This window comes from Salvelinus sp. IW2-2015, unplaced genomic scaffold (genome assembly GCF_002910315.2).
Source record: "Salvelinus sp. IW2-2015 unplaced genomic scaffold, ASM291031v2 Un_scaffold5374, whole genome shotgun sequence".
NCBI classification, from domain to species: domain Eukaryota; kingdom Metazoa; phylum Chordata; class Actinopteri; order Salmoniformes; family Salmonidae; genus Salvelinus; species Salvelinus sp. IW2-2015.
In genome coordinates, this window is record NW_019946639.1 from 37796 (window position 1) to 51039 (window position 13244).

Consider the following 13244-nt stretch of genomic DNA (forward strand, 5'->3'; position numbering starts at 1 on the left):
CGCTTCTCTTTTCGTACACCGATGATGGCGTAAGACCTTCCACATTACTCGTTTTTTGGCCTTCAGCATTCCACATCTCTCGTATTGACGGCGCTTGCATGAGCCGGACGAGAAAACACACTGTATAGGCCGTGGCCATCGCCCGCCACTACATCCTTCCATGAGAAATCGGTGGACGGCGCACACGAAGGCCATCAATCCACGGTTTCTGGTTAGGGAAAGTTTGGGCACAGTGGTTACAACCACTCCTATACACTCCTTATAAACTCGCTCACCGAGTCAGCGTATACTTCAATGCTGAGGCTACCGAACATATCCCAGGCCACGTGATCGAAGCATCTGAACGGGAACCGAGAGTGCAGACCAGCGGGGAGCAATATTCACTGTAAGATGTTCAGGAACCGTCACTTAGTGCCGGCGTTGGGTGCGAGGGCGGTCACGAAGCATGTGAGTTTAGAAGACCTGCGGGGAGCAACAAGATGGAGTCATGGTCAGATTTGCCAAAAGGAGGACAGGGCCTTGTACGCATTGCGGAAGTTAGAGTAGCAATGGTCGAGCGTGTTACTCTCTCATGTACTGCAATCGATATGCTGATAGAGTTTAGGTAGCCTTGTTCTCAAATTAGCTTTGTTAAAATCCACAGCTACCATAAATGCAGCCTCAGGATAAATGGTTTCCAGTTTGCATAAAGTCCAGTGAAGTTCCTTGAGGTCCGTCTCGGTATCCGCTTGCGGGGGGATATACACGGCCGTGACGATAACCAAGGAGAGTTCTCTTGGGAGATAATACGGTCGGCATTTGATTGTGAGGAATTCTAAGTCAGGGGAACAAAAGGACTTGAGTTCTTGTATGTTGTTACAATTACACCATGAGTTGTTAATCATGAAACATACACCCCCGTCCTTCTTCTTACCGGAGAGATGTTGATTCCTGACGGCGCGATGCACTGAAAATCCCGTTTGCTGTAYGGACAGCTAGCCATGTTTCCTTGAAACAGAGTATGTTACAATCCCGGATATCTCTTTGGAAAGCAACTCTTGCCCTGATTTCGTCTTCTTCGTTAACTAGGGACCGGACATTAGCGTGTAATGTACTCGGAAGCGTTGGGTGGTGTGCGCGCATCCGAAGCCTCACTAGAAGACCGCTCCGGCACCCTCTCCTCCGACGGCGTTGTTTTGGGTCGGCCTGTGGAATCAGTTCAGATGTCCTGGGAGGTGCAGACAAAGGGAAAGTCATATTCCTGGTCGTAGTGATGGTAAGTTGACGTCTCTCTGATATCCAATAGTTCTTCCCGGCTGTACACTTAAGGTTTTCTGGGCCAACAATGTAAGAAATAATACATTTAAAAAAAAATATATACTGCACAGTTTCCTTAGGACTAGAAGCGAAGCTGCCATTTCTATCGGCGCCATCTTTCTGAGGTAAACAACAAGGTGACACACACACCATCACCACACAACACACTGCTACTGCTCTCCGTCAGCAGGTAAACAAAGTAGCTAATACACACACACACACACACACACACACACACACACACACACACACACACACACACACACACACACACACACCTGTCCTGAAACAGGTGAGTTTAGCCATGTATAAACAGACACTCTCTAGTCTGTAGTCTGAAAGTAGGAATCTGTCCAACCTGTCTTCCTGCCAGGAGACCCAGAGCCGTGGTGTGGAGAACATGTCTGATGAGGCGTCCAGTGAGGAGGATCCTGAAGCGTCCTACACCGCCCTCCGTAGGGGCGTAGAGCGCATCAGCAGCGACTGCACGCTGCGCAACAGGAAACCACATCACTACAAGAAACACTACACCATCAACACTGAGGTGGGTGACCTCCACACCACCCAGGTTGGTCACACTCACACAGAGACACGCACAGCCACACCACTACATACTGTACATCATCACACACTTACATACAGTACATACACACACACACCCACACACTTACATACTGTACATCACTACACAAAAACTACATACAGTACATACACACACACCACACACACACACACACTACATACTGCACATCACACACACACACACACACACACACACACACACACACACACACACACACACACACACACACACAACATACAATCATACACACACACACTACGTACATACATACATACATACATACATACATACATACATACACAACAACACCTCATACACACACACACACACACACAACATACATACATTACATACATACCATACACACTTACATACAGTTGAAGTCGGAAGTTACATACACTGTATTGACTGGTGCCTTTAAACAGCTTGGAAAATTCCAGAAAATGTTGTCATGGCTTATTAGAGCTTCTGATAGGCTAATTGACATCATTTGAGTCAATTGGAGATGTACCTGTAGATGTATTTCAAGGCCTCCTTCAAACTCAGTGCCTCTTGTTATTTCATGGGAAAATCAAAAGAAATTACCAAGACCTCAAGAAAAAAAATGTAGACCTCCACAAGTGTGGTCATCCTTTCCAAACGCCTGAAGGTCCACGTTCATCTGTACAAACAATAGTACGCAAGTATAAACACATGGGACCACGCAGCCGTCATACCGCTCAGGAGGAGATGCGTTCTGTCTCCTAGAGATGAACGTACTTTGGTGCGAAAAGTGCAAATCAATCCCAGAACAACAGCAAAGGACCTTGTGAAGATGCTGGAGGAAACGGTACAAAAGTATCTATATCCACAGTAAAACGAGCCTATATGACTAACCTGAAAGGCCGCTCAGCAAGGAAGAAGCCACTGCTCCAAAACCTCCATAAAAAAGCAGACTACGGTTTGCAACTACATGGGGACAAAGATCGTACCTTTTGGAGAAATGTCCTCTGGTCTGATGAAACAAAAATAGAACTGTTTGGCCATAATGACCATTGTTATGTTTGGAGGAAAAAGGGGAGGTTGCAACGAAGAACACCATCCCAAAGTGAAGCACGGGGTGGCAGCATCATGTTGTGGGCGTGCTTTTTGCAGGAGGGACTGGTGCACTTCACAAAATAGATGGCATCTGAGGATGGAAAATATGTGGATATATTGAAGCAAACATCAGTCAGGAAGTTAAAGCTTGGTTGCAAATGGGTCTTCCAAATGGACAATGACCCCAGCATACTTCCAAAGTTGTGGCAAAATGGCTTAAGGACAACAAAGTCAAGGTATTGGAGTGGCCATCACAAAGCCCTACCTCCAATCCCAATAACATTTGGTGCAGAACTGAAAAAAGCGTGTGGAGCAAGGAGGCCTACAAACCTGACTCAGTTACACAGCTCTGTCAGGAGGAATGGGCCAAAATTCACCCAACTTATTGTGGAAGTCTTGTGAAGGCTACCCGAAACGTTTGACCCAAGTTAAAAAATTTAAAGGCATGCTACCAAATACTAATTGAGTGTATGTAAACTTCTGACCCACTGGGAAATTGATGAAAGAAATAAAAGCTGAAATAAAATAATTCTCTCTACTATTATTCTGACATTTCACATTCTTAAATAAAGTGGTGATCCTAACTGACCTAACAGGCATTTTCTTGATTATGTCAGGATTAGGTTGAACTTGACTAACTGTACACAAAACACATCAGTCATAGACGCTAATTGATGACACCACAACACAACACACACCCCTCCCTCATCACCCCCCCCCCCCCTCTCTCTAGGAGACTCCAAGTCCGGTACCAGCTGTAGTTCTCGGTGCTCCAGCCTGCGGACCCAGGACTCAGAGAGCACCAGACACGAGTCAGAGACAGAGGACCTGCTGTGGGAGGACTTCCTGCACTGTGCTGAGTGTCGCTCCTCCTGCACCAGCGAGACAGAGGGAGAGGGAGCGCAGCCTGCCCTGCTACCAAGAAGGAGTACAGAGATGACCCCTTTCACCAGGTGGGTTAGAGGTCAAAGGTAGGAGTTAGGGTTAGACGTGTGGTGTTAGGGTTTGACAGAGGGAGAGGGAGCCTGCAGTCTGCCCTGCTACCAAGGAGAACAGAGATGACCCTTTCACCCTGTTTATCAGGGGTTAGAGATCAAAGGTCAAAGGTTAGAAAAGGAGGGGGTAAGTGTGGGACTGAGCTTGCAATAAAATGGTTGCAACATTAATGAAGAGGTTTTGGTGGTCGYGTGAATGTTCCTATTWATCTGTTTTTGTTGTCACTGTGTGTTCTGACGTAACCATGGTAACCACGGTCATATTAACCTCGTCAATGAGGATGATCAGMCTCAAACCCTCAGCGTGTAACRGTCGTTATTGTGTTGATCTAGTTGTGTCCTCTACAGGGTCACACGTGGCTACACAGCAGCAACCCGGGTCTGGAGCGGGTCAGTGCCATCGTCTGGGAGGGGAACGACTGTAAGAAGGCTGACATGTCTGTCCTGGAGATCAGCGGTATGATCATGAACAGGGTGAGGAACAGCCAGGGCCGTGATACTGTTGTCAGGGATTACATCTGGTGTGTAGTGTAACGCTTTACAATGTAAGACCGGGAACACACCTCCATCACCTCCAGCACCCACCTGGGGGATTTTTATCAACTAGAATGTTAATGAATGCAGATTGGACTTCATGATATTGGAAGGCACTTATATATATTATATATGCCACGTTTCTCTCAGATCACTTTACATTCTCTATAACTTAGACCAATGACTTGAAAGATATAAATAATAGCTGTCTCTCTCCTGTCTCTTTATTTCTTTCCCTCCATCTCTCTTTCCCTCCCTCCCTCCCTCTATCTCTCCCCTCCCTCCCTCTATCTCCCTCTGTCTCTCCACCCCTCTCCATCTCTCCTTCCCCCCGTCTCTCCATCTCTACCTTCCTCCCTCCCTCCATCTCTCCTGTCTCTCCACCCCTCTCCATCTCTCCTTCCCCCCGTCTCTCCATCTCTACTTTCCTCCAGGTCAACCTGTTCACCCCAGGTATTGGCTACCAGGTCTTTGGTAACCTGGTGTCAGTGACTCTGGGCCTGACGCCCTTCGCCTATAGGCTGTCTCAGTACAAGGACCTGGAACAGCTGACACAGCTCTCAGCCAATGAGCTCATCTCTGTGGCGTTCGGCTCCTCCTCCGACGTCATGGTGATCACCATGGTAACGCTCAGCTTCATGGTGCGCGTCTGTCTCATCTGGCTCTTCTTCTTCCTGCTCAGCGTGGCCGAGAGGACATACAAACAGGTGTAATCACAGATGCAATATTGACCATTGATTGTTACATGAAGACATTCTGAAGAGGTTTTATTTCTAAAGGTCTTATCACTTACACGTATACTGTATGTGTGTGTGTTGGACGTGACAGAGGCTGCTATTCGCCAAGCTGTTTGGTCACCTGACGTCGGCACGGCGAGCCAGGAAGTCGGAGGTGCCTCACTTCCGTCTGAAGAAAGTCCAGAACATTAAGATGTGGCTCTCTCTGCGCTCRTATCTMAAGGTGTGTTCTATGTTCTCCTAYTGGTTGTTCCATCATGTCTACCTGAACCTCCCCTCTGTGTCCATGAGGAGATGTGTTGTTGTTCCATCATGTCTACCTGAACCTCCCCTCTGTGTCCATGAGGAGATGTGTTGTTGTTCCATCATGTCTACCTGAACCTCCCCTCTGTGTCTGAGGAAGGATGTGTTGGTTCATCAGGCTGTCTTACCTGAAGCCTGCCCTCTGTGTCTGAGGAGATGTGTTCGTTGTTGCCAGATCATGTCTACCTGAACCTCCCACTCTGTGTCCATGAGGGAGATTGTGTTGTTCCAATCCATTCTACACTGAACCTCCCCTCTGTGGTCCATGAGGCGATGTGTTGTTGTTCCATCATAGTCCTGACCTGAACCTTCCCCTCTGTGTCATGAGGAGATGTGTTGTTTGTTCATCATGTCGACCTAACCTCCCATCTGTGTCAATGAGGAGCATGCTGGTTTGTTGCTTCCCCATCGCTGCTACCTGAACCCCATCTGGTCCACTGATTGTTTGTTGGTTCCATCATGTCTACCTGTGAAACCTCCCTCTGTGGTCCATGAGAGTAGTTGTTGTTGTTCGCATCATGCCTACGCTGAACGCTCCCCGTCTCTGTGTCCATGAGGAGATGTGTTGTTGTTCCATCCTTTCTACCTGACCTCCCTCTGTGTCCATGAGGAATATGTGTTGTTGTTCGCATCATGTCTGACCTGAACCTCCCGCTCTGTGTCAATGAAGGAGATGTGTTCTGTTGTTCCATCATGTCCTACGCTGAACCTCCCGAATCTGTGTCATGAGATGTGTTGTGTTCATCATGTCTACGCTGAACCTCCCTCTGTGTCTCATGGAGATGGTGTGTTGTTCCCTACAGTGTCTACCTGAACCTCCCCTCTGTGTCTGAGGGGAGATGTGTTGTTGTTCGCATCATGCCTACTCTGAACCTGCCCCTCTGATTGTCTATGAGTGAGAATGTGTTGCTTGTTCCATCATGTCTACCTGACCTCCCCTCTGTGTCCAATGAGGTAATGTGTTGTTGTTTCATCATGTCTAGCGCTGAACGAACCTCCCCTCTGTGTCTATAGATGTGTTTTGTTGTTCCATCATGTCTAACCTGGAACCTCCCCTCTGTGTCCATGAGATGTGTTGTTGGTTCCCATCATGGTCTACCTGGAACGCTCCCCTCTGTGTCCATGACGATGTGTTGTTGTTCCATGCATGTCTACCTGAACCTCCCCCCACGTCACTGTTCCCACCAACCGAGGAGATGTGTTGGACTTTGTGCCACACCCACCACACAACACCCAACCCCCACCCACCACCCACCCCCACACCTCCCACCCACACACCCACACACACCTCAACACAGCTCAACACCTCACCCACCACACACCAACACACACACACCAACACACCAACACCCCCCCACACAACAACCACACCCACACACAAACACTGAACCTCCCAACACAACACAACAAACACAACACACAAACACACACAAAAACCACATCGACAAAAAATACCAGATAGCAAAAAATAGGAGATGTCGATGTAAAATAGAATGAGAAAAAGTATAAAATAAAACATAAAAAAAAAAGATACTCCAAAAAATGAACCTTTGCAAAAACCCTTCTGTGTCCTTGAAAAGAGAAAGATGATGATATAAGTAATAAGATATAAAAAAACCACAAATAGAAAAAAGTAAAAACAAAAAATAAAAGAACATAAAAAACACAGCAAAAGAAAAAAAAAGAAAAAAAAACAAAATAGAATAGAATAATGAGAGAAAAGAAAAAAAAAAAATAAATAAATAAGATAGAGATAATAGCTCCTACCACCACAACCCAACACCCCCAAACAACAAAAAAAAAAAAAAAAAAAAGAAAATGTAATCATAGAACTAAACACTCGTGTCCTAAAAAAAAGGATAGTAGGTATAAAGAATATAAATATAAGTATAAACAATAAAATGTCGACCGTGACCCCCTCATGTGTCATAAGGAGATGTGTTTGTTGGTTCATCATGTCTATCCTGGACTCCCCTTGCTGTCCATGAGGAGAGTTTTTGGTTCCATCATTGTCTACCTGAACCTCCCTTGTGTCCATGAGGAGATGTTGTTGTTGGTTCCATCATGTCGACCTGAACCTCGCTCGCCCTCTGGTGGTCAATGAGGAAGATGTGTTGTTGTTCCATGGCATGTCGACCTGAACGCTCCTCTGTGTCAATGAGGGAGATGTGTTGGTTGTTTGCATCCTGCCTACTGAACCTCTCCTCTGTGTCCATGAGATGTGTTGTGTGTCCCATCATGTACTACCTGAAACCTCCCCTCTGATGTTCCATGAGATGTTTGTTTGTGTGTTCCAGTCATGCCTACCTGAGCCTGCCCCTCTGTGTCCATGAGGGGAGATAGTGTTGTTGGTCATCCTTTTCTACCTGAACCTCTCCTCTGTGACCATGCAGGAGTATGTGTTTGTTGTTCCGCATCATGTCCTACCTGAACGCTCCCGCTCTGGTGTCAATGAGGAGATGTGGTTTGTGTGGTCCAGTTGCCATGTCTCAACCTTGAACCTCCCCTCTGTGTCCATGAGATTGTTGTTGGTTGCCAGTCATGTCTACCTGAAACCTCCCGTCTGTGTCCATGAGATGGTGTTGTTGTTCGCATCATGGTCTACCTGAACCTCCCCTCTGTGTCTATGAGGAGATGTGTTGATTGTTCCATCATGTCTACCGGAACGTTCCTCTGTGTGCCATGAGAATGTGTTGTGTTGTTCCATCATGTCGTACCTGAACCTCCCCTCTGTGTCTATCGAGATGTGTTGTGTGTGTGGTCCATCATGTGCTACCTGAACTCCGCTCTGGGTCCATTTGAGATGTGTTGTTGTTTCCATCATGTCTACCTGAAGCCTCCCTCTGTGGTCCATGGAGATAGTGTTGTTGTTGCATTTCATGTTTACCTGAACCTCCCGCCTCTGTGTCCCATGAGAATGTGTTGGTTGTTCATCATCGTCTACCTGAACCTCCCCTCGTGTGTCCCCTAGAGGAGCTGTGTTGTTGTTCAATCATGTCCCTGAACCTCCCGCTCTGTGGTCCATGAGGAGATCATGTTGTTCACCATCATGTCTACTGAACCTCCCTCTGGTGTCCATGAGATTGTTGTTGTTCATCATGTCTAGCCTGAACCCGTCCCTCTGTGTCCTGAGGAAGATGGTGTTTGTTCCATCCTGGCCTACCTGAACTCCCCTCTGTGTCCATGAGGAGATGTGTTGTTGTTCCATCATGTTCACCTGAACGCTCCCTACTGTGTCTGAGGAGTGTGTTGTTGTTCCCATTCCATGCCTACCTGAAACCTCCCCTCTGTGTCTGAGGAGATGTGTTGTTTGTTTCCATCATGTTACTGAACCTCCCTCTGTGTCTGAGGAGATGTGTTGTTGTTCCATCATAGTCTACCTGACCTCCCCTCTGTGTTCCATGAGGAGATGTGTTGGTTGTTCCATCAGTCTACCTGAACTCCCTCGTGTCATGAGGAAGAATCGTGTTGTTGTTCCATGCATGTCTTACCTGAAACCTCCCCTCTGTGTCCATGAGGAGATGTGTTGTTGTTACATCATGTTCCTACCTGAACGCTCCCTTGTGTCATGAGGAGATGTGTTGTTGTTCGCATCATCGTTACCTGCACCTCCCTCTGTGTCCATCGAAGATGTGTTGCTTGTTCCATCATGTCTACTGACCTCCCCTCTGTGTCTGAGAGATGTGTTGCTGTTCCATCATGCTACCTGACCCCTCCCCTCTGTGTTGAGGAGATGTGGTTTTGTTGTTCCATCAATGTCCTACCCTGCACCTCCCTCTGTGTTCCATCAGAGATTGTTGTTGTTCCATGCATGACTACTGAACCTCCCCTCTGATGTCTGAAGGTAGATTGTTGTTTATTCCATCATGTCGTACCTGAACCTCCACCTCTGTGTCCATGAGGAGATTGTGTTTGTTCGTTCCAATCATGTCTACCTGAACTCCCCTCTGTGTCGCCATGAGGAGATGTGTGTTTTGTTTCCCATCCATGTCTACCTGAACCTCCCCCTCTGTGTGCATGAGATGTGTTGTTGTTTCCATCATGTCTACCTGAACCTCGCCCTCTGTGTCTGAGGAGATGTGTTGTTGTTCCATCATGCTACCTGAAACTCCCTCTGTGCCATGAGAAGATTGTGTTTGTTGTTCACATCATGTCGTACCTGAAACCTCCCCTCTGTTGTCCATGAGATGTGTTGTTTCATCATGCCTACCTGAACCTCCCCTTTGGTTCACATGAAGGAGATGTGTTGTTGGTCCAATCCTGCTTTACCTGAACCTCCCCTCTGTGTCCATGAGGATGTGTGTGTTGTTCCCATCATGTCTACCTGAACCTCCCTCTGGTGCCATCGAGAAATGTGTTGTTGTTGTCCATTCATGCCTACCTGAACCTCCGCTTCTGTGTCCATGAGGAGATGTTGTTGTGTTCAATCTTATTCTACACTGAACCTCCCCTCTGTGTCCATGAGGATATGTGTTGTTGTTCCATTCATGTCTACCTGAACCTCCCCTACTGTGTCCATGAGGAGAGGTGTTTGTTGGTCATCATTGTCTTACCTGAACCTCCCCTCTGTGTCCATGAGATGTGTTGTTGTTCCATCATGTCTATCCTGAACCTCCGCTCTTGTGGGTCCATGAGAATGTGTTTGTTGTTTCCATTCATGTTACCTGAACCTCCCCTCTGTGTCTATGAGAGATGTGTGTTTGTGTTCCATCAGTCTACTGAACCTCCCTCTGCTGTCCATGAGATTGGTTTGTTAGTTCCTCATGGCTTATACCTACACTCCCTCTGTGTCCTGAGTGAGATGTGTGTTGTTCCATCATGGTCTACCTGAACCTCCCTCTGTGTCATGAGATGTGTTGTGGTTCCATATGTTCTAGCTGAACCTCCCCCTGTGTCCATTGAAGATGTGTTGTTGTCTCCATCATGTCTGACCTGAAAACCTCCTCTGTGTCATGAGGGAGATGCTGTTGTGTGTTCGCTGCATCGTCTAACCTGGATTACCTCCCCTCTGTGTCCATGAGGAGATATGTTGGTTGCCATCATGTCTATCTGAACCTCCTCTGTGGTCCATGAGATGTGTTGTTGTTCCATCATGTCTCACCCTGAATCTCCCATCTGTGTCTGGGAGGGAGTATGTGTTGTTGCCAGATCCATGCCTACCTGGGACCTCCCCTCGTGTGGTCCATGAGGAGATGTGTTCTGTTGTTCAATCATGTCTACGCTGAACACCCTCTGTGTCCAATGAGGAGATGAGTTGTTGGTCCATCCTGTTACCCCCTCCTTGAAAAACCTTCCTCTGGGTCCGAATGGATGTGTGTTGTTCCATCATGGTCTACCTGCACCTCCCGCTCTGTGTCCAGAGATGTGTTGTTGTTCCATCAGTCTACTGAAGCCCCTCCCCTCTGTGTGCTGAGGAGATGTGTTGTTGTTCATCACTGCCTACGCTGAACCTCAGAACTCTGTGTGCTATGAGGAGATGTGTTGTTTGTTCCATGCATGTCGTACCTGAACTCCCGCTCTGTGTCCATGAGATTGTGGTTGTTTGTTCGCAATCATGCTCTACCTGAACCTCCATCTGTGTCTATTGAGATGTGTTTGTTGTTCCATCATGTCTACCCTGAACCTCCCTTGTGTCCATGAGAATGTGTTGTTGTTCCATCATGTCTACCTGAACCTCCCTCTGTGGTCCATGAGATGTGTTGTGTTCCATCATGATCTACCTGAACTCCCTCTGTGTCCATGAGGAGATGTGTTGTTGTTCATCGATGTCCTACCTGAACTCGCCTTGTGTCCATGAGGAGATGTGTTGTTGGTTCCATCATGTCTACCTGAAACCTCCCCTCTGTGTCCATGAGGAGATCGTTGTTGTTGTTCCATCAATGTCCTACCTGAACCCTCCCTCTGTTGTCCATGGAGGAGATAGTTGTTTGTTTTTGTTCCATCCTGTCCTACCTGAACCTACGCCTCTTGCTGTGCCCATGAGGAGATGTGTTTTTGTTGTGCCAATCATGTCGCGACCTAACCTCCCCTCTGTGTCACTGAGGAGGATGTGTTGTTTGTTCCATCATGTCTACCTGGAACCTCGCCTCTGTGTCCATGAGGAGCTGTGTTTGTTCCCTCATGTTAGGCTGGAACCTCCCTCTGTGTCCATGAGGAGATGTGTTGTTGTGCATCATGGTCCGACGCTGAACCTCCCTCTGTGTCGAATGAGGAGATGTGGTTGTTGTTCATCATGTCGACCTGAACCTCCCCTCTGGTGTCCAATGAGGCGATGTGCTGTGTGTGTTCATCCTGCCCGTACCTGGCAACCTCCCCTCTGTGTCCATGAGATGTGTTGTTTGTTCCCATCATGTGCCTACCTGAGCTCCCCTCCTGGGTGTCATGAGGGAGATGTGTTTTGTTGGTCCATCCTTTTCTACCTGAACCTCTCTGTGTCCATGAGGATATGTTGTTGTTGTTGCCATCATGTCTACCTGAACGCTCCCATCTGTGTCAATGTAGGAGATGTGTTGGTTGGCCACATCATGTCTACCTGAACGCTCCCATCTTGTGTCCATGAGATGTGTTGTTTGTTCCATGCATGTCTACTGAACCTCCCCTCTGTGTCCATGAGATGTGTTGTTGTCCATCATGGTCTACCTGAACCTCCCTCTGTGTCTATGGAGAGATGTGTTGTTGGTTCCATCATGTCCCTACGCTGAACTCCCTCTTGTGTCCATGAAGATGTGTTGTTTGTTTGCCGCATCACTGTCTACCTGAACCTCCCCTCTGGTGTCTTGAAGAGTGTGTTGGTTGGTGCAGTCATGTCTACCTGGAACGCTCCCCTCTGGTGTCGCATAGAGTGTGTTGTTGTTCCATGCATGTCTACCTGCACCGTCCCCTGGCTGTGGTTCCATGAGGATGTGTTGTTTCTGTTGCCAGTGCATGTTACCTGAACTCCCCTCTGTGGTCCATGAGATGTGTTGTTCATCATGTCTACCTGAACCGTCCCTCTGTGTCCATGAGGAGATGTGTTGTTTTGTTCCAGTCATGGTCTACTGAACTCCCCTCTGTGTCCATGAGGAGATATGTTGTTCATCATGTCGTACCTGAACCTCCCCTCTGGTGTCCTGGATTGTTGTTGTTCATCATGTCCTACCTGAAACCTCCCCTTGTGTCTGAGGAGATGGTGTTGTTCCATCCTGCCTACCTGAAACCTGCCCTCTGTGTGCCATGAGGAGAATGTGGTTGTTGTTCATCCTGTCTACCCTGAAGCATCCCTCTGTGTCCATGCGGAGATGTGTTGTTGTTCCCATCATGTCTACCTGAACCTCCCTCTGGTGTCCATGAGAGATTGTTGTTGTTCATCATGTCTAGCCTGAACTCCCCTCTGTGTGCCAGTGAGGAGATTGTGGTGTTGTTCCATCATGTCCTACCTGGAACTCCTCTGTGTCATGAGATGTGTTTGTTGTTCCATCATGTCTACGCTGAACCTCCCCTCCTGTGTCTGAGGGAAGATGTTGTTGTGTTGCCCAATCATGTCTACCTGAACCTCCCTCTGTGTCCAATGAGGAGAATGTGTTTGTTGTTCATGCATGTCTACTGAAGCCTCCCCTCTGTGTCCATGAGGAAAGATGTGTTGTGTTCATCATGTCTACCTGAAGCCCCCTCTGTGTCCATGAGGAAGAGTGTGTTGTGTTCCATAGTCCTACCTGAACCCCCCTCTGTGTCCATGAGGAG

The 13244-nt window shown here is 47.6% G+C and overlaps 1 protein-coding gene across 1 annotated transcript in view; it reads left to right on the top strand.

Moving 5' to 3' along the window:
• Positions 1 to 13244, top strand: part of LOC112078190 (protein PHTF2-like) — a gene marked incomplete at its 5' end in the record, with an annotated part of 24642 nt that overhangs the window by 8000 nt on the left and 3398 nt on the right. Inside the window, 6 exon segments of the mRNA XM_070441979.1 lie at positions 1670 to 1844; positions 3693 to 3860; positions 3863 to 3909; positions 4300 to 4425; positions 4920 to 5192; positions 5314 to 5591. Of these exon segments, the coding sequence (XP_070298080.1) occupies positions 1670 to 1844; positions 3693 to 3860; positions 3863 to 3909; positions 4300 to 4425; positions 4920 to 5192; positions 5314 to 5591 (1067 nt within the window).